Below are 21,703 nucleotides of genomic sequence, written 5' to 3' on the forward strand. Positions count from 1 at the left end.
CTTCTGGTGAAGCAGATCTGGGATTTTCTTGAGGAGCAGCTGGAAGTGGCCGAGAAGAGGGAAATGACGGTTGGCAGGTTCGTCACAGCAGCCAACGAAGTCACGATTCTGGAGGGAGCACGCAAGGGGTGAGCTGAGGACGAGGAGGGATCACGAGATTCTTGAGTTCTTGAGTCCTTGTTGGGGAAAGGAGTTCATGGCTGGAGTGTACAGCGCGAAAGAGACCATCTTTGGAGCCTTCATACAGGAAATCTTGAACATGCCCATCAGTCTGTTGTTGGCACTGTACCTGGTTTACCCAAGGTACCTGTTCAATATGGGCCCAGCGTACATGTTCAGTCGGGGCGTGGACACACTCCGGATTGACGGGTACTTGGCATTGGTGCTTCTAACCCATGGGGAACTGGTGTCATTTCACCGACTAATGAAATACGGAGAGCCCCTGTCAATGGGAAGAATACTCTCGAGTATTGACACCTACTCGTATAAGTGTGCTGCTGGACTAAAGACGCTGCTGGTGCAGTACCTACTGATGCAAAACCGGCACCTGACTGGTGAAGAAAAGTGCCCGAAGACACGGGATGAGTGGAGGAAAGTGAATGGGGGCATGCCTCTGTTGACGGACCTATGCCTGGCCATGAGATCGGACCCCATGGGGATGATCCGGGGCTAGAGGAGGTCGTAACCTGCATCTATGGGCCGGCCGTCACGTTCGCGTTTCCAGATCCTCTGGTGACAGCTTATCGATACTCAGTGACCCACGTGAGCCTCATAAGCATACTAGATGGGACGACACTCAATTGGTGTCAGCAGGAGGTGCTAAGGGCACAGATGAGCAGCACGGTGCTCTTCGGAAAGGTGAAGGATCCGGAGTTGGTGATATACAGTTTCCGAGGACAACTGCAGTGCAGGGTGGGAGGTAAGCGCGAAGGCCCCATCGAAACCTATCCCAAGTTCTGGAACCTAAATCCCCTGACAGCAAATGTACAAGAGATCTTGAGAATTCCCGCATGGAAGAAAAGCTTCGAGCTGGTGAAAAGGGAGCTAGAGGCGATATTGGAGAAGGAAGTCCTACCAGCAAGCATTCCAGAGTTTCCAACAGTGAGGAGAATGACCCTGGGGATGAACAGCTCCCTTGTGGTCCCGTCCCTGTTCGCGAGAGCAGCAACCGAAGAACAGCAGAGGGAGTTCATCGACGGCTGCGATCCTCTCTTCATCCGCTACTCTGCAGCGATTTATTTTCATACCAGCGATGCGAAGATAAATTCACGTACAACTCAAGCCAAGAAAATGAGAGGCTCGATGCCTCCGAAATTCGAGGTGCGAGATGCCTTGAGAACACTTGAGCGGGCTGGTCTGGAGAACAAGTTGCCGGTGTGGGACGATGGCAGGATGATTGTGAATGAAGGACATATCGCACTGAAAGGAGACGAGATGGTGTTTGCCACAAGAAGATACCGGGTACCTTACGGACTGGAGCAAGTGGAAATGAAACAGGAGGGGAAGGAGCTTGATGCAGCAGGCCCATTGTATGTGGCTCTGACAGAGTATAAGAAAACGGGTCCAGCAACTTCATCACCCCTATCAGTGGACACCCCTGGGGATAAAAGGAGCGGCCCCGTTGAAGATCGATTCAGGAGGATTCTTGAGAGAAGAGAAGCAGAATCGGGAGAGGAGAGCATGGACGAGACTCTCAGCGAGGCAGGAGAGGATATGGAAGTGGGAAACACACCGGAGCGGAAGCCATCGGAGGAAGAGTTCACCACGCAAGAATTGTTGAAAGATCTGAGTGGAGAAAATTGGGCAGACACCCCCACGCCACCTCTGACCTCATCTCCCCGCAAGAATCTAGAGTTACCACTGACGAGCGAGAATCCGAACATGGGAATGATTTTCCTGAGTGCGGAAAGAAGGGGAAGAACACCTTCGAGGGAAACAGGGATGCTTTCCTAGGCTCTCTGGATGAGGATGCTTGGCGAAAATTCTTGAGCGATTTTAATCGAGAAGTGGACGACGACACCACATTGGACGATTTCAAGGAGGAGCTGTGGGACACGGTGGTGAAATTCGGAGAGCCTGTCCTGATGGGGACAGGCCTGGAGGAGAAAGCTAGAGGAGAGCTGCTGAGCAAGATGGTCGAATTGAGGAAGACATCACGGAAGACCAAGGAAGACAAATGTAAAGACAGCTCTACTCTGAAACAAAAAACCGACAATAAAAAAATTGAACATGTAAGGGGGGATAAGGTCGGAACTAGTAATATAATTAAAAGTACTAATATCCTTAAGGCTCGAGCAGGGGGAAGGCAAGAGTTGGAATGGTTGGATGGAGACAAGGAAGTCGAATCAGTGATGATAACGACAACGCCCCCGAGTAAAGACGTGAGGTCTCGCAAGAGGAAGAGAGACGTGGAGGGATTGGGCAGTCCTTCAGCGGATGCGGTCTCGGAGAAAAACTTGAGAGAGACGGCTCCCATGGTTCTGGTACGATGGAAGACAGCAGCCTACAAGAGTAGCTACGAGCCAAGGAAACTGCTCGACGTAGAAAGAGAGATGGAGATCCCCGCCAGCTCAACAAAGGAAGAAGAATTCAAGCCTCAGAGGATAAAAATGAAGCGAGGTTCGACGAGCGGGCAGACCTGGGAAGTGGACGTCGGCAAAGAATGGGTCTCAAGTGAACACCAGGCTACTGGGAAGCAAGTGACTAGCGATCCTCTTGAGAAGAATAAAACAAGGAACACCTCCCGACCGTGGTGGGTGGCCCTGGAAACATTGCAGGAATTGGAAGACTGCCTGAAGAAGCTCGACAGTGGATTGTCACGCAAACGACGCAACTGGGCTACCCAGCAGAAGGCTGATATCAACAAATTGGAATTGGGGAGCCAACTGAAGAGAACTTGGCAGAACTTGTTAAAAGATCATTTTGAAGAATCGATGAGAACATCCTCATCGGCATCCCCGTTGATGGTGAATCCCTTTATTAGGACCACAGGACAACTGATGTTCGCGTGGAGCCTGTTGGGGATAGAGTTAGAGACACTGACTTCGTACGATAAGTTAAAGTTGGGAGGCAAGAATCTAGAGGTATATCGAATGCTGATGCAGCACGTTGCTAGGGATAACTCAGGCTTGAGTCTGGCAAGGAGGAAAGATGCTACCTGTTTCTTGAGGTGGACAATGTCGATGATGACTGACAGTACCATCCTAGCATGTCACCAGAGAGCAATTGGAAGCAAGACGCTGGAAAGGAGAGTCTCCACAGTCATCTTGAATGTGTACCAGAGTACTGGGATAGAGAAGGAGGATGGTTCTAGGCAATCTCTAGAGAGCCACAGGAAGTTAGATGAGATACGGAGATTCTACAACAAGAAGTTTGAGGAGAAACACGACGTTCACCGTAACTTGGCTTCGACGGGAGAGTACTTGAAACCCAATAAAAAGGGAGAGTACCAGTATGTGTCTGGAGTGATGGGGATGGCATACAACCCTTTCTTGGACTTGGAAGCTGGAGTTGCCCACAGAAACTACGAGGTGGCGGTGCTGCTGAAGTTCTGGACGGAGAAGATAATGGAGATAGACACTGTGGAGAGAGAGAGAGAGAGAGACCTAGCCTAGGTTTGATTCTCGAGAAAACACCGGAAGTAATAAGTGTGCCACGCTCAAGTAAAAGAGTAGAACTGAAAATGGGTAACGGGAACGGCATGTTGACCACAAATCTGGGAGTGGTGTGGAAATTGCTCAGGCCCTCCTGGTGTCCACGTCCCCATGCGAGCCTGATCGAGGAAGTCACGGAGCGAGTGAGATTAGCGCCGACAGAGGATGAAGATTTGGCGACCTTGAGTATAGCACATAGACTGATCCTGCCTCAGGTGAAGGAGTCAAGTGAGGTGACGAGTGGAGCAGGATCGGTAAAGAAAATGGAGCCGGGCAGTTGTCTTGACTCGACGATGGGAATGGCGAACACACCTGCGATGGACGATCATGCGTCAGGATACAGTCTTTCCAGAAAGAAGACCTAGTCACCTGGTTTGAAGACATTAATGAAAGGGAGAAAAGTGAGATACAGATAGTGGCTGAGTGTTACGCGAGTACCACGGTGAACCTAGCAACAGCTCTGGTGTTCTTCTCAAGAATGTGCAGTCTCCAGTCACTAGAGAGGCTAGAGTCAGAACACCACTTGGTGACCGCGTTCAGCGTGGAGTCATGGCCCGGAGTGTTGCAAGTGACCCAAAAACACATCAAGAGTTGGAAGGTTGGACTCGAAGCGGAGATGGGATTTCCCATGAGCGAAGCCTATGGTCTGCCTCTAAATGCGAAGTCCCTAGTGGGGTCAGTGATGGCCAACCTATGTGGCAGCCACTATCCATTACACATGGCGATGGTAGAAGTGTCCAGCCAGAGGGTTTTGATAGACAAAGCCTTCTCAGTGCCCAAATGTGTAAGACTGGCTCGGATGTCACATCATTCACACAAGCTGTTGAGGAAGATCCGAGGAACAGTGCCGAAAGAACAAAGGGACGACTTGAGTGAAATCTGGGGTGAAGAACTTCTAGGCTTAGAGAGCGAAAATACAAGTGACCACGAGAGACAAAACGTGATCGGGAAACCCATGGTTGGTGCTCCAAACTTGGAAGAGATCGACGTGATACACGAGAAGATGATGGAACTTGACCCTCTCCTAGAAGCCTCGGGAGAACGCAATCTTAGGAGCATCGACCTCACACACGGGGATTGTCCATGCCACTGTCTGGCGCAGACAGTGTGGTACCCAGACCACGCCAATCTCTGCCTGATCTGGGATGTGGAAGAAATCAGGTCGTTGGGACTACCCGAGCATCAACAAAAAGTGACCATCTTGGTGGTGAGCACAATGCTGGCTCTACGATGGATGGAAGAAAACATAGCAAAGTATCGGGAATCGAAGACGCCAACAGCAGAGTCGATTCACGCGATATATTACAGCAGGAGACTTGAGTTGTTCGAGACCGCATGCAAGGTATTCGCCATACCAATGGAAGTCAGACACATGTGGAGCCGCTTGAGATTCTTTCCTTGGTTTCGCGCGACGTTAACATCCTGGTTATATGTGGTGGCGAAGGATCACATGAGGAAACATCAAAAGGAATATCGACAATTCCAGGCCGAAATAGGACCAGATGCCTTCAAGAGACCTCTGCTGACCCATCGAAATGCGATCACGACGGGGTGGAAAAGAGTGGATAGAGTATGCAGAGACAACACTAGAGCGAGGGAGTCGATACTAGAAGAGGACCTGGCGAAAAATGTAAGCCTGAGTCTTCACAATTCCTTCTGTTTGAACCGGGAGTCGAAGGTGAAGAGCTTACCGAATCAAGTGAAGAGATTGCAAGAGCAAAGGGAGTGGATGCGATCCTATGAAGGCTTGGGAGGAGATTGTGATCAGCTCCGATGACGAAGAGGCACTATTGAAACAGATCACAGTGTCAAATATATCTGGATCGGGTACCTCGAGGGCGAAGAACACGAGGTGAGCCGGTGGCTCAAAAAGAAGTTCTAGAGTCTTGAGAGGGAGGGGGCTCCTCTAGGGTGAACTTGGATGAAATCTGGGTTCACGAAAAAGAAATTTTAACAAATGAGATATTGTTATTAATATGCTATATCTATTATATAAATCAAAATGCTGCATGACAATTTCCTGATTGAATAGGACAAAAGAAATTTTAAATTACCAGCTTAAAAAGCGAGAATTCATAGTCGCAGGTGTGTGCAGATTTTGATTGCTGTTTAGCGATAGTGTGAAAATTTTATATGGTTGTGAATTTTGGAAGGTAGATAAACTTAAGTCTGCTGCAAATTTCTGTAAATGACCACTGGCACTGTATCTTGAGTGACACTCGGGTTTCTGGGGATTCACTGACAGAGACAGCACGCGATGAGGACATCGATCTTGAGTCCGGGGAGTATGTGCCAGTCGGTCATATCTGGAAGTTTGACCTTGAGGGACACGAAAATACGTGATTTTGGAGTGAAGTTTTTATTTTCTAAATTTCGAATGGAGCCTGTCATGCTCAGTTTTCTCGCACCAACTGAGTACACAAAGTGAAAAATCAGAACGACCGAATTTACAATTGCGGGAAAATACTTAAGAAAACAGCAAGAAATTGCTACTCGCAATTTTCAGATACAAAATAAGACATGAGTCGAGCCGTCTTGTCCTGAAATAGGAAGAGAGATAATCACGAGAAGAGAGAAAAACTATTCGAACCGAACCAGAGTGAGCCTTCAACGGAAAGGTGGACAGCTTGAGTGTCCCAATGGTTCAGACAAAAACTCCAATTCTAGAGTCAAAACTTATTTCTGTTATCAAAACTGATTAGTATGGAACTTATCTAGTTATCTTATTTAATTCTCGAGTTGCTTATCAATCTAATAACTCCTTGTACTCGAGTGCATCAACATGTGAGTCCCTAATTTAATTTTCTCGAGTGTGTTTTATGATTGTTATGTTGAGATAAAGCGAGTTTTAGGTTGATCCATCTGAAATGGATCAAAGTTCCACTGTCCAATAAAAAGTAACTTAACGGATTGTTCCCACCCTGTTTTTAACGGCGTTCGTGTATTTTTGGTATTTCGAGACCTAAGTATGGGGACCTTCTTATTTTCTAGAGTGGGGGATATTTTGGTAGTAGCCTTTAAGCTGTAACGGGTTCTAGTCTCATGTCGCAAGCGAACCGAATTGGCTCCGACCGTTCTTGTGGTAGAAAAACACAAGAGATAGTGTCCCTGACTCTTGAGCCAATGGTTATAGGGCCTATTTTTCTTAAGCCTCATATGTGACTGAAGTAGGCGACTGTTACATTAGCTTCCGGAACACGCACCGGATGGTTTCTAAACAGAGACAAAAAACACAACAGAATTTACCAGAAAGTAACAAAAAAACTGTTACAAAGACAAAACATAAATTCCCAAATAAATTCTCGATTTACTCCAGCTACAAATATAAAAATTGGAACATATGTTTTACCGAAACAATCTTTTACCTTACTACTCAAAAGAGTACGCATTTCGAGAACTTACTCAATTATACTCTTTTACAGGACTTAAAGTCATTCAAATAATTCAGAACAAAATCAAAATCAAAACACTGATATGAAAATCATACAAAAACAATTAGATAAAAAAGAAAAAGAACTTTCCAAACAAATTTCAAAAAACGTAGACAACAGAAAAGAAACATGAAATAGAAAGAAAAAAACTTGAAAATTAGAAGTAAAAACTATACCACAAGATCAAAAAAAAAAATCTCCACATAGACAATCATCGCGACTTCGAAATCAGCCACGAAAAGATTACAAAACATTCATCCTAAAAATAAGAGAAAGTTGAATTTCAAAAACCACTCTCAATTCATTAACATTTTCTCATCTTGAAGATATTTTCATGGACCGAACATTTTCTGAAAATTCATGCTGAAAAGCACTTAAATAAATTAGTTCAAATTCAGCCATTTAGAAGCTTTTCCGAATCATCACCTAACTTTTAACACGACTCATTAGCCGACAAACAACCACCCTCAAGCTAATCTCTAACTATAACTCAAAGACCTCCAGGTCAAAAATAAGCAAACCACTAAACATTGACACCTGAAATAAACAAAGTTTCAAAATTATAACCCTCCCCTATCAAGCAGTACAAAGATCAACAATTTTGTACCAATTTACACCGCAAAAACACCTCAGGCAAAATAATTAAATTCGCTTCAAGAAAAAAATGGTCATGATCATTTAGACTAAAGTACGAATATCTCTCAGATACCCCCAACCATCCGATAAATAACAACAAAACCAAGAAGACACTTAGGAGCCCTCCAAACTTTACCCTCTCAAAAATTGCCAAATTCCAACAATCAATAAGTAATCCGACCACATTTGAATTTAGTCTCAAAAAACAAAAAAATAATTCGACGAAGAAAAAGCTTCTGCAAATGCTATTTTCTCAAACAGTTCATAAAATTCGTAACATACTTTCAAATCTTTTTTCAATACTTTCCAAATTTTTCAAATCTTTCATAAATTTCAAAACCAACATTTTCGAACTAATCATCCTCACCCTGATAATTTTTTGCAACTTTTTCATCATTTTTTATTCCCTAGCCCAAACCTACATAAACATCTCCAAAATCCTTGACCACCTCCTCAGGTACAATAATTCAAATAACTATCTAAATTTTCAAACATCTATTCAGTAGAACATATGTTTTCCTCCTTCTTTAAATATTTCTCACATTTTTGACATCCCTCATAATAAGAGTATATAAATGTAGAAAAAAAGGCTATCGTAACCTTCGCATTACCAATGATACTTCTTTTGATCCTTTTCATTGAAGACTATTACAGTATACACAAATTTCTTCTTAAATAATTTTCAAAGTTTTTTTTCCAAAATTGGTAATCAACAACCCCCATATCAATCCCCACCAACAACGTCCCAAGGTACTCTAACAACACCAACAAATATTCAAACAAATAACCCTCAATCATCAACACGCGTCTCTTCTCAAGAAAATCCATTCACATTTGAAGAAAGACACGAACGATTGTCCGAACCACTAGAACCAGTAATTCGCCGCGCACCTCTAAGCAAATCATATTACGAACCAGTTATAATATATACCCCCCTCTCCAGCAAGATCCTAATAGAGCAAGACACCAAAGTCAAAAACAAAATACGCTCGACATCCATAGACAAATTATCCATCCACAACGAAATAGAAATTTACAAAACCCCAGAGTTCAATTCATCATACCTCACTCACCTACAGCAAATCCAATAAACCTTTCTAGCAGTACAATTCAAAGTACTCCACAGACTCCAGTACAACCAAAACACATCGAACATTCCTCAGATTTTTTAGGTTCAACTCCTACATCTGAACAAATCAGAGAAAACCCTTTTAACCCCCCAGCCCTTACAGAACACCTCCCATTTTGAATGACACAAGCTTTCACCCAAGGCGAACCAAATTTAATGAATGACCCAATAGACGTTTCATTTGACACATCTTTGTCACTACCTGAAACTCTTTCACTTCCCTCAACACCTTCTCCAACTCCAACTTCACAAACCCCAATTCCTCCAAATTTCCTATATATCTCGACGCCAGATATAGAAAAATTTCAACAAACAACATACAAATACACTTAGATTGGAATACACTCGCAGCACCCCCTCCATTAATTGGACAACATCACGAAAGTCACAGATTACACAGTTGGGCACTAAATAGATTAGAATATCGACAGGACATTCACAAAGATATTCAAGACCACAATATACAAATACTTAGACAAGACAACTTGACCTTAAAATTCGAAATCAGAGTAAAACTAAAAAAAATAGTTCACCATCCCTTACCCCCAGCAACTCCAAATATAACAGCTCCATCTTTACCTCCCCCGTTTATAACCACAGAAGTAATCTACAAATACGATAGATACACATATAAGACAATAGGATATATCACCTTTTATAATCCATTTCAGGACTATCGTACACATGTATTTTTTAAAGATAATAATTTTTCAAACTCTTTTCTTTTTCAATTTTTCAGAACTTGATCCCAACAACCCTTCACCCCGAACCGGACCCCACGATTTAGTAGTCACACACTGTGACTGTGAAGAAAATGAACAGTAAACATTACAAAATTATGGAAAAAAAATTACTCAATGTGAATCCGAACTACAACCAATCGAAACAACAAATGTAATAGCAACAGTTCACTCAAAAGCCAGAGCTACAACACTAATAGGATATAAATTCACAGCAACATTTTCCGAAAAGAAAGTACAGTGTTCACAAGTTTCAAACGGAAATAAAAACAGATTAGACCATGAATCTTTCTTCCAAATTAACATCAAAAGACTATTACACCTCAGCCCTGAAGATTGCAAAAACGAACTTAAAACACTAAAGATCACATCAAATAAAGGCACATTAGAAAACTAGTAAATTTTCAAGTTTCTACAGACTCAGCACATCAAGCTGAATTTGAAAAATACCAAGTTAACATAAGACTACATAACCAATTCCCCTTTCACGGAGCAGATGGAAGATTAACATATTATCTCCATGATAAAAATTGGATACCACTTATTGGAATAAACAATCCCTCAAATTGTAAAGCAGACACAAAAAATAAAAGATTCCAAGAAACAGTGTTTTTCGATTGGAAAACACAACTTGAAAAATTACAACTAACACGTAATTTAAAAGATGACATTATAATATATCAAGGAATCAGACTCTCCTGCAAAAACGACCAAGGATATTGCGATCCTACTACGCGCACACAAGCAACAATCGTTTGATTCCCCGAAGACACATGTACAACATTTCAAGTAGCAAAAATACACGCTATATTGATAAAATTTCATCAAAAATATTTTATTGAATCAATCCCGTTTGAAGATGTAAACTCTGACCGAATTAGACAAAAGTAATTATAACTTTAGAAGCATCCATACTATAGAGAATAAATCGACACGTTTCCAAATATACCCAGAAACGAAATTTGCATGTAAAAACAAAAAACCACTTTAGAAAACACAATATTCAGAAATTCGTGTCGAATACGAAGACGGTTTCGACATGAAAACAGGAAAATTAATTATACATCCAATGGCTACATCTTGCTCATGCACTGACGAGAACTCATATGTCTCGGTAAAATTTAAAAAAAAACAGGTGGAAAATTAAAACCACAAGATACAAACCGTACACGTTTACAAGAACTATCACTCATGAACTACACTCATTTTGGCGCAATCCACTATGACATACACTTCGATTTGAAATTAGATTACACAAAAAGTAGAATCTTTCAAGACAAGTCTTTGACAGAACTTGAAAAACTACATCAATTATGCGAACTTGAACGCACACAAATTTTACAATCACTTGCATAAGTGGTACTAAAAAACTGTTACAAAGACAAAACATAAGTTCCCAATTAAATTCTCGGTTTACCCCAGCTACAAAAATAAAAATTGGAACATATGTTTTAATTGCAAATTTTACAACACAAAAAGGAATTTCTAAAAAGTTACAATCACTCCAAAAAGGACCGTATCAAATAATTGATAAACCCACGGATGTAACATACAAACTTACAGACTTGAACAAAAAAGAAACCGTTCAACAACGTAACAATTTTTTATCTTACTACCCAAAAGAGTACGCGTTTCGAGAACTTACTCAATTATACTCTTTTACAGGACTTAAAGTCATTCAAATAGTTCAGAACACAATCAAAATCAAAACATTGATATGCAAATCATACAAAAACAGTTAGGTAAAAAAGAAAAAGAACTTTCCAAACAAAATTCAAAAAATGTAGACAACAAAAAGAAACATGAAACAGAAAGAAAAAACGGAAAATTAGAAGTAAAAAATTTACCACAAGATCAAAAAACAAAATCTCCACATAGACAATCATCGCGACTTCGAAACCAGCCACGAAAAGATTACAAAACATTCATCCAAAATATTAAAGAAAGTTGAATTTCAAAAGACACTCTAAATTCATTAACATTTTCACCTCTTGAAGATATTTTCATGGACTACACATTTTCTCAAAATTCATGCTGAAAAGCACTTGAAAAAACTAGTTCAAATTCAGCCATTTAGAAGTTTTTCCGAATCATCACCTAATTTTTAGCACGACTTCATTACCCGACTAACAACCACCCTCAAGCTAATCTCTAACTATAACTCAAAGACCTTCAGGTCAAAAATAAGCAAACCACCAAACATTGACACCTGAAATAAACAAAGTTTCAAAGTTACAACCCTCCCCTATCAAGCAGTACAAAGATCAACAATTTTGTACCAATTTAGACCTCAAAAACTTCTCAGGCAAAATTATTAGCCTAAAGAACAAAATGGATATGATCATTTAGCCTAAAGTACGAATATCTCTCAGATAACCCCAACCATCCGATAAATAAGAACCAAACCAAGAAGACACTTAGGAGCCTTCCAAACTTTACCCTCTCAAAAATTGCCAAATTCCAACATACTTGTCAAAAAATCAATAAACAATCCGTCCACAATTGAATTTAGCCTCCAAAAAAAACAAAAAATAATTCGACAAAGAAAAAATTTCTGCAAATGCTATTTTCTCAAACAGTTCATAAAATTTGTAACAAACTTTCAAATCTTTTTTCAATACTTTCCAAATTTTTCAAATCTTTCATAAATTTCAAAACCAACATTTTCGAACTAATCATCCTCACCCTGATAATTTTTTGCAACTTTTTCATCATTTTTTATTCCCTAGTCCAAACCTAAATAAACCTCTCCAAAATCCTTGACCACCTCTTCAGGTACAATAGTTCAAATAACTATCTAAATGTTCAAACATCTATTGAGTAGAACAGATGTTTTCCTCCTTTGTTTTAGATATTTCTCACATTTTTGACATCCCTGATAATCACAGTATATAAATAAATTTAAAAAAGGCTATCGTAACCTTCGCATGAGCAATGATACTTTTAATCGTTTTTAATGAAGAATATTACAGTAAACACAAAAATTCTGCTTAAATAATTTTTTGAAAATTTTTTTTCCAAAAATGTTAATCAACAACCCCCACATCAATCCCCACCAACAACGTCCCAAGATCCTCCAACAACACCAACAAATAATCAAACAAATAACCCTCAATCATCAACACGCATCTCTTTTCAAGAAAATCCATACACATTTGAAGAAAGAAACGAACGATTGTCCGAACCACTAGAACCAGTAATTCGCCACGCACCTCTAAGCAAACCACATTACGAACCAGTGTATAATATATAACCCCCTCTCCAACAAGATCTTAATAGAGCAAGACACCAAAGTCAAAACCAAAATACGCTCGAAATCATTAGACAAATTATCCATCCCTGACGAAATAAAAATTTACAAAACCCCAGAGTTCATTTCAGCATACCTCACTCACCTACAGCAAATCCAATAAACCTTTCTAGCAGTACAATTCAAAGTACCCCACAGACTCCAGTGCAACCAAAAGACATCGAACTTTCCCTCATATTATTTAGGTTCAACTCCTACATCTGAACAAATCAGAGAAAACCCTTTTGACCCCCCAAATTTTCCTATAAATCTCGAAGCCAGATATAGAGAAAATTCAACAAACAATATACAACTACGATTAGATTGGAATACATTCGTAGCACCCGCTCCATTATTTGGACAACATCACGAAAGTCACAGATTACACAACTGGGCACTAAATAGATTAGAATATCGACAGGACTTTCACAAAGATTTTCAAGACCACAATATACAATTACTTAGACAAGACAACTTGACCTTAAAATTCGAAGTCACAGTAAAACTAAACAATATAGTTCAGCATCCCTTACCCCTAGCACCTCCTAACACCTCAATCTTTACCTTCCCCGTTTATAACCACAGAAGTAATCTACAAATACGATTGATATACATATAAGACAATAGGATATATCACCTTTTATAATCCATTTTCAGGACTATCGTACACATGTAAATTTGAAAGATAAAAATTTTTCAAACTCTTTTCTTTTTCAATTTTTTAGAACCTGATCCCAACAATCCTTCACCCCGAACCGGACCCCAGGATTTACTAGTCACACACTATGTCTGTGAAGAAAATGAACAAAAAACATTACACAAATATGCAGAACAAAAACAAAGTACTCAATGTGAATCCGAACCACAATCAATCGAAACAACAAATGTAATAGCAACACTTTTTTCAAAAGCCAGAGCTACAACACTAGTAGGATATAAATTCACAGCAACATTTTCCGAATAGAAAGTACATGGTTCACAAGTTTCAAACGGAAATAAAAACAGATTAGACCATGAATCTTTCTTCCAAAGTAACGGCGAAAGACTATTACACCTCAGCCCTGAAGATTGCAAATACGAACTTAAAAGACAAAAGATCACATCAAATAAAGGCACAAACAGAAAACTATTAAATTTTCAAGTTTTTACACACTCAGCACATCAAGCTGAACTTGAAAAATACCAAGGTCACATAAGACTAGATAATAAAATTTCCCTTTCACGGAGCAGATGGAAGATTAACAGAGGATCTCCATGATAAAAATTGGATACCACAAATTGGAAAAAACAATCCCTCAAATTGTGAAGCAGATACAAAAAATAAAGGAAACAAGAAATAGTGTTTTTCGATTGGAAAATACAACTTGAAAAAGTACAACTAACACGTGATTTAAAAGGAGACACTATAATTTAACAAGGAATCAGACTCCCCTGAAAAACGACCAAGGATATTGCGATCCTACTACGCGCACACAAGCAACAATCGTTTGGTTCCCCGAAGACACATGTACAACATTTCAAGTAGCAAAAATACAAGCTAGATTGATAAAATTTCATCGAAAATTATTGAATCAATCCCGTTTGAAGATATAAACCCTATCCAAATTAAACATAGTAATTATAACTTTAGAAACACCCATAATATAGAGAATAAAATGACACGTTTCCAAATATACCCAGAAACAGAACTTGCATGTAAATACAACAAACCACTTTACAAATTACAATATTCAGAAATTCTTGTCGAATACGAAGATGATTTCGACATAAATACAGGGAAATTAATTATACATCCAATGGCTACATCTCGCTGATACACTGACGAGAACTCATATGTCTCGGTAAAATTTCAAAAGAATACAGGAAGAACCGGTGGAAAATTAAAACTACAAGATACAGACAGTACACGTTTACAAGAACATTCACTCATGAACAACACTCATTTTGGCGCAATCCACTAAAACATACACTTAGACTTGAAATTAGATTACACAATAAGTAGAGTCTTTCAAGAAATGTCTTTGACAGAACTTGAAACACTCCATCAATTATGCGAAATTGAACGCACACAAATTTTGCAATCACTTGCACTAGCGGTACTAAAAATCCCTTATGCAGGATTTTTATTGTCAGGAAACAGATCAAATTTTCTTGACTACGACGAAATTATATTATGGTATTACACCTGTACCAAAAAAGTATCACCTTATATGTTTTCGAAGACAAAAGATGCTATAAGAGAATACAAACAATCTTCAAAAATAAAGTATATTCTGTTGACACGCTCTCCCGCAAAACTTATTTTTGGGATACCATAGTCCCAAGTGGGTCAGAAAATAGCCACAATGTAGTACAATTAAACCCTGACAAACATAAATACTATCTTCTTACACCATACCCTACACTCATGCAACCACTCAAAAAAATTTCAGAAGAAAGCATTAGAGCTTTTGCCCGCAATCCCAATATTTATTTACAATCAATCGGCATATACTTTAAATCAGATGTTCAACATTACATTCGAACACAACAATTTCAAGAATTACCCACAAAAATGGACACAATCCAATGACAATCCATAGATCAAAACCTACGCAAACTTGCAGAAGCAGCAGGCTTTTCAGACATATACGCACAAGACTATAGCGGATATTCTAAAGATATAAAAGACTACATTTACTTGAATGGCAAAAAATACAGACCACAAGATAAAGATATATCACCAAAAATTATTTTTAGTTTTGTAAATTTGAAAAACGAACATCTTGCCTTTCTAGGATGGCCCTACTACATCTTAGAAAGATTGACTATTTTATGCGCAATGTTTAATTTTCTTGGATTTTTTTTACTCTTTCTTAAAAGGAATTTACAATACATGCGCAATATACACACAAGTAAATACACAAGCAAGCGTAGCACGCATACTTTTTGCAGGGTTTTTGAAATATTTTCAACATCAATCAATAAAATTCTTTTAGACGCTCAAATAAAAGAATACAATACCAAGTTATACAAAACCAACAACACCAAACACGTATGACGAATCACGAAACGATACAAATACAACGCCCAAAGCACCACAGTTACAAAACCTTAAACATAACCATCCCTTATCATTGGTACCACGAATTTTTAGAAATTTTTCCCTTTCAGACCTCATAACTTCGAGATCTAATTATCCACAAAACCCAATCCAACACATATTAACCCAACAATCCAACATAGACGACACATACGAACGAATTATAGAACATCCACACACCACTAATTTTCATTCTCAGAAAAACCATATTTTTAGCCCACGATGAGCCGTCAAAATGGATCCCTCCATCGATCAATTTCCCACCGAGCCAACCTTCAGAACAACTTCCACATCATCCTTCTTTTAGCTTTACCCCCACCTCAATCACCTCATCCCAACATTTCACCCAGCATAGAATTAGATACAATTCCGACACAACTGTATAAAACATTATCTCCCAATTCAACAACTCCGATATAGAATCATCCGACGAATTTGCAAACTCTGAACCCAGTCGATCTACATTTTCCAACATCCCTTTCAACCTCTCCATTCGCAAGTCAAAACTGAACCTCTTTCCCCTCTCCCTTCCATTTCACACGTCACACCCATAAATTCCCCTCTAACCAGCGAATCATCCGATAACAACGACCAAGATCACACACAAATATCACATGAACTTGTTAACTTCATAACACTACAACAACAACTGCAACACCCTCAAAAACTAACTATTCACCAACTCTCACGATCTTTAATATCATCCAACCCATCAACCCCAACCCCCTTTTCCACTTATACACCCTCCCAAAACCCAACCTCCCCATCAACCCCAGCCTCTAGTACCAACCGCGCTTACCGAACCTTTAAAAGAAAATTCCCAAATACCCCATTCCCATCTAACCCAGGAACATCCACCACATTTATAAATCATCCACTTCACACTAATACGACAGAGCTGCTACAAATATGTCTACTCTTTTTCCCACAATATACATACTTCCATTCAGACCCCAATGATGAAAAAACCAAATTATGTAAACGAACATGTCTTATATCCCACTCTCTCATGGACATCTCATTACCACTTTACTAATCCATTAACATTACCACTATATAACACCCCTCATAACAATGAAGTATGCAGCACCCTACTCTACCTTCTAACAACAGCACTAACCCCAAACCAGTTCACGCAAATAGGATGCAGGGAATCATTAACCAAATTCACTGCACCTAAAGCTAATGATTACTCCATCGATTATTACGATCATAATATCATCCGACCCAATGAAGACATTTGTCTAAAAAACGACCCATATACTATTCACCGATTAACCAAAAAAATTTTCTTTAAAACTTCATACACCTTCACCCTCAACATCCTAAGTAAAAAAGAAGACGAGGTCATCTCTCCAGCACTACGTAATATTAATGCTTATGAATCATACTTTAACAAATTCAACCTTTTTCTTTAGCCTTTCTTTTCCTCACACCCAAAGAACCTGATTTGCACTGTTCACACGAAGTCATGTTACGAACTAAACAAACAGATACGTACCATTATTATAAATTTATTCAAAGTCATTACACTGACAATACCCCAGCACGACAACCTCACCATAGATTTCAATACATTAACTCAAAATACACATCACCGTTTTTTCTTAACTTAACCTATTGTATTAAAGACACTAACCTACAAGGCACCCTCCTAAATTATGACCCCATCACCCAGATGTATATCTTCTGCCCACTAAGCAAACTCTCAAACGTAGACGTATCCCACTCACTAATTATCCCTCATGGATTTCTTCAGCCCGTCGAAGTCCCCATCCTAGAATTCATATATAACACTCGCAACAATCAAAAACTATACAACCTAATTCAAAACACACCGTATGAACAATCACCTCACACTGATGAACGTAACATCATTAAAGCACTTGAATTGCTTTGGCCACTTTTGCAAACTAAACACATCATCCGTTTGTTAGCTAAACTACCAACCTCATCTGATATCATCTACGATGTTTTTCCCCATGGCTTCTTCACCGACGATTGGGTAATTTGATTTCAATATTTAACTAATAAATTCAAACAACACTAACCATCATTACTGAATGGTTTCTTTTTTCTTTATAGGCACAATCATCAATTATCTACAAAACAAAAAGCAAAATAAAAAACAGAAACTCTCTTTCAAATCATTAATTTCTATTAACCTATCCAATAATTGAACCAATAGAATTATCCCGTACAAAGCAGTAAATTAATATATAAATTTTTTTCCCCAAAGCAGTAAATATTCATAAATTGAAAATAACTAAATAGTTTCAACCCCCCAAATCAAGCAGTAAAATTTATAATTTTAAGAGAAATAAATTAATAAAATTGTTCATAAATTGCAAAAAGCAGTACTAACTTTTCCAAAAGACGCTTCTTTATATTCTCTCGCCCACATATTTTATCCAAGTTCGCATTGCTCGCCCACAAAGAATTGTTTAAAATAATGAATTTGAGTTTCAGCTTCCAGTAATAGCAACTCTTACAAATTTAACACGTTTCAAATTTTCCTTCAACCCGGTTGGAAATGAATTATATAATAATCCAAACTAACCAACGCAAGCTTACTAAAAACCAAAAACCACAACCTAACAGCATGACTAAGAAAAGAAAACCCACGGTACCCAAACTGGATTAGCACCAGCTTAGAACTGGATAAAATATTTTTTTAAAGACTACTTTTAAGTCCGAACACAAAAGAACAAAACACCAAAAAGTCGAAAACAAACCCAAAACAAACAATTTGATTTTTGAGGAAAAGACAAAACTAAGACAACAAAAGAAAACACTCGTAATAAAAAATGGCTTGAAAAGTTGAACTAACACAGGACCTTCTAAAAAGAGAGCACGAAATTATACCCTCACTTCTGGCCTTACCCACCAGAAGAGGACGTCCTGAGCAGCATGCTCTATAGCCGGCCTCACCCACCGTGCTACATCCACGCTTTGTGACACCCACGACACTATTTTTGACGAGAGTTACTCAAGTGTGAGTAGCTCTTAAAAATAACCGAGCTAAAAATAACGCTTTTGCGATAAAAATTAATACAAAGATCATAACTAAAAAACAAGATTAACAAAGATTTGTATATGTAAATGATATAATGCAGTATATAGATTACAAACAGCCCAAAGACGAGCAGCAAGGAACTTGACAACCCAATCACACTCCAACTACGGAATGGCAAACCCACCTGACATGCTGCCTACAGTCACTACATTCAATGGATTTAGAGTACGACTTGGCATCGCAGAAAAAAAATCCATTGCAAAAGAACAATGGCCATCTCGATGTTCAAGTATACGTACAGATCCAAGTCACCAGGCATTGCATCCAAAGTCGAACTAACTGCCGTTCCCAGACGAGATTGAGAATAACAACGTTCCTATTAAGCAAATCAGCACTCATCACAATCAATCAGAAATCATGATACAATCTCCCGAAACGAATGACAACTAATATACCTGATTCCAGCTTCCTGGAGCTTCCTTCTCCAAGAACGGAACAGAAATGATGCTCACGTGTACAAACGAACTTCATCCATCATCCATCGCAGATGAATGACAAAGAACAAAAACTAAAACTCTCTAAACCCCGGATGGGTGGAACCAGATCTAAACTAGTATTTCTCATTGGTTAATATTATGATATTTTATCTCTATAAAATATTAAATACTAACCAATCATACTCCATCAAACTAACAACCTATTTGTTTGTAAAGTGTTGAAACTACTTGTAGTTTCAACACCAGAACAATTTGAATTAAACTTAGAATACAGTTGTTCTCATTTTGGAACTAACTCGCGCAAACCGGTGTACACTAGATCTATTGAGACTAGGAGATATAAGAGTAAGATTAAAATTGGTATTAGACTGAGAAGTTGCACGAATCTATCCGGCTGAAAATAAGATAGCGTGACGAGCAGACGGTGTACCTTATCTGAAATTACTCTATGAGTACAGTAATCTATACATAACTCAATAATTGTTTCTTTAATTCTATTGTTTTTTAACTTGACGTTATTTTGCTTACAGAAAATGTCCGTTTCCTTCATGTGGCAAAAAGATACCGGAAACAGTGAAAGATGTGGTTGGATTCTTGCCAGCGGCATGGCTGAACCAGCAGGGTCTTCCTGGCACCGAAGCGGAGTCTTGGGAAAATGAAAAGTGAGAAACACTGATCGATTTTTTGCTTTACTTCTCTCATTCAAAAACGAACATTATTTCAATATATTTAGAATTGTCATCTGAGTTAGGTCCGAGGTATTTTTTGACAAAAACAAACACCAACTATTTTTGGCCGGGTAGACTTTTTAGCTTACAATTATATAGAGTATAATTTTGGAAACTAAGGTTTCTACAAAAAAATGCAGGAGCAAACAGCCAAGAAAGAGTTCGCACCAATTCGGTTGCATCAAACTGCGGTTCACATAGTTACTGAAGAATTTTTTTAAAACATCAATAAGAATGAAATCTCAACATCTTTCATAACATGTTCCTGGTTCTTTTGCTGTAGTACTAAAAATACTTCTAGTCGTCTTGTTACGCAACAAGCTGTATATGGAAGATATTCGAAGCTATTAAGTGTAATCGTTTGGTTCATTTATCAGTAACAGGGTAAAAAATATTCCATAGTGAGTCCTTGCGTGAGATAGATATACGCAAAATATTGAAAAAAACCCCTTCGGTTCTTTTTTTTTTATTAACCAGCCAGAGGCCTATCCCGAAACTTAATTGCTTAAAATTAGCTAAGCTATTGCCATTATTTGAGGGCCATTATTTCTAGCGTGCTGGGCGAGGTCGACTACTAGGATGATCCTGCTTTTTCTGATATCAATGATAGACTTTTGATGATATTATCATAAATTAAAAAATCACCCTCTGTGTTTGGTTCTAGCAAAATTTAAGACTGTCCTGTTACTTTTTATTTGAAAACATGAGCTGATATGGCAGGAATGGTTGCTGCTAATCGCAGTTTCATGCCTTTCCCAGTGGAATATTAGAAAGTTTTGAAGATATTCAAGAGTGTACAGTTATGTGAAATATATTTTATTGTTCCGACTGCTTTCGAAGAAAATGACGGAAAATTTGTGCTCGGGGTGTTTTTTCTCCAGAAAAATTTCGAATTATTCAGTCACTATTTTTACTCAAACTGTTATATACCTTAAAAATATTGTTGGCCTGAGCTCAAATTTTAAAAAATATATATTTTTATCTGCGATCAGTTTCCGTAAAAGTATCGGGACTTAAAGATTGCCAGTCTGACCAAAATGGGAAAATTAACGCGCGGAAAATTTCGTGCTAATAACTAGTACGCGCAGTGTTTTGATCCGTCTTAGAAATTGTTCCAAGTAAATAGAGACATATTTTTAATCCCTCGACTTTCGAAGAAAACGGAATATTTATGCTTGGGTTGTCTTTTCTTATTCAATCAATTTTTGGCGATCAAAATAATATTTTTCAACAAATTTTTCTATACCCCATTGACGATATTGACTCTTTGACGTGAATTGTAAAAAGATTTCTCACCTCCAATTTTGCAAAGTAAATCGACTAAGTTATATGCGCTTTGAAGAGTTTATTCATAATGCCGAAAGCGCAACACGAACAAAATTATCCATCGGAAACTTTTCGGTCCAGAAAAATGGAGGCTAGCTAAACGGTCGTATTAATTTCCTATGACTCTATTTTTTACAATAGATCTTTTATATTGTTCAAAATTTCGATATGGATTA

The 21,703-nt window shown here is 38.7% G+C and overlaps 1 protein-coding gene across 1 annotated transcript in view; it reads left to right on the plus strand.

The window, feature by feature from the left end:
* LOC134845114 (uncharacterized) overlaps positions 1–21,703 on the plus strand; it is a 160,037-nt gene that overhangs the window by 5,718 nt on the left and 132,616 nt on the right. The window contains exon 2 of the mRNA XM_063862013.1: positions 20,004–20,135. Coding sequence (XP_063718083.1) covers positions 20,004–20,135 — 132 coding nt within the window. The remainder of the gene's footprint in view (positions 1–20,003; positions 20,136–21,703) is intronic.

Source organism: Symsagittifera roscoffensis, chromosome 1, assembly GCF_963678635.1.
Source record: "Symsagittifera roscoffensis chromosome 1, txSymRosc1.1, whole genome shotgun sequence".
In the NCBI taxonomy this organism is placed as follows: domain Eukaryota; kingdom Metazoa; phylum Xenacoelomorpha; order Acoela; family Convolutidae; genus Symsagittifera; species Symsagittifera roscoffensis.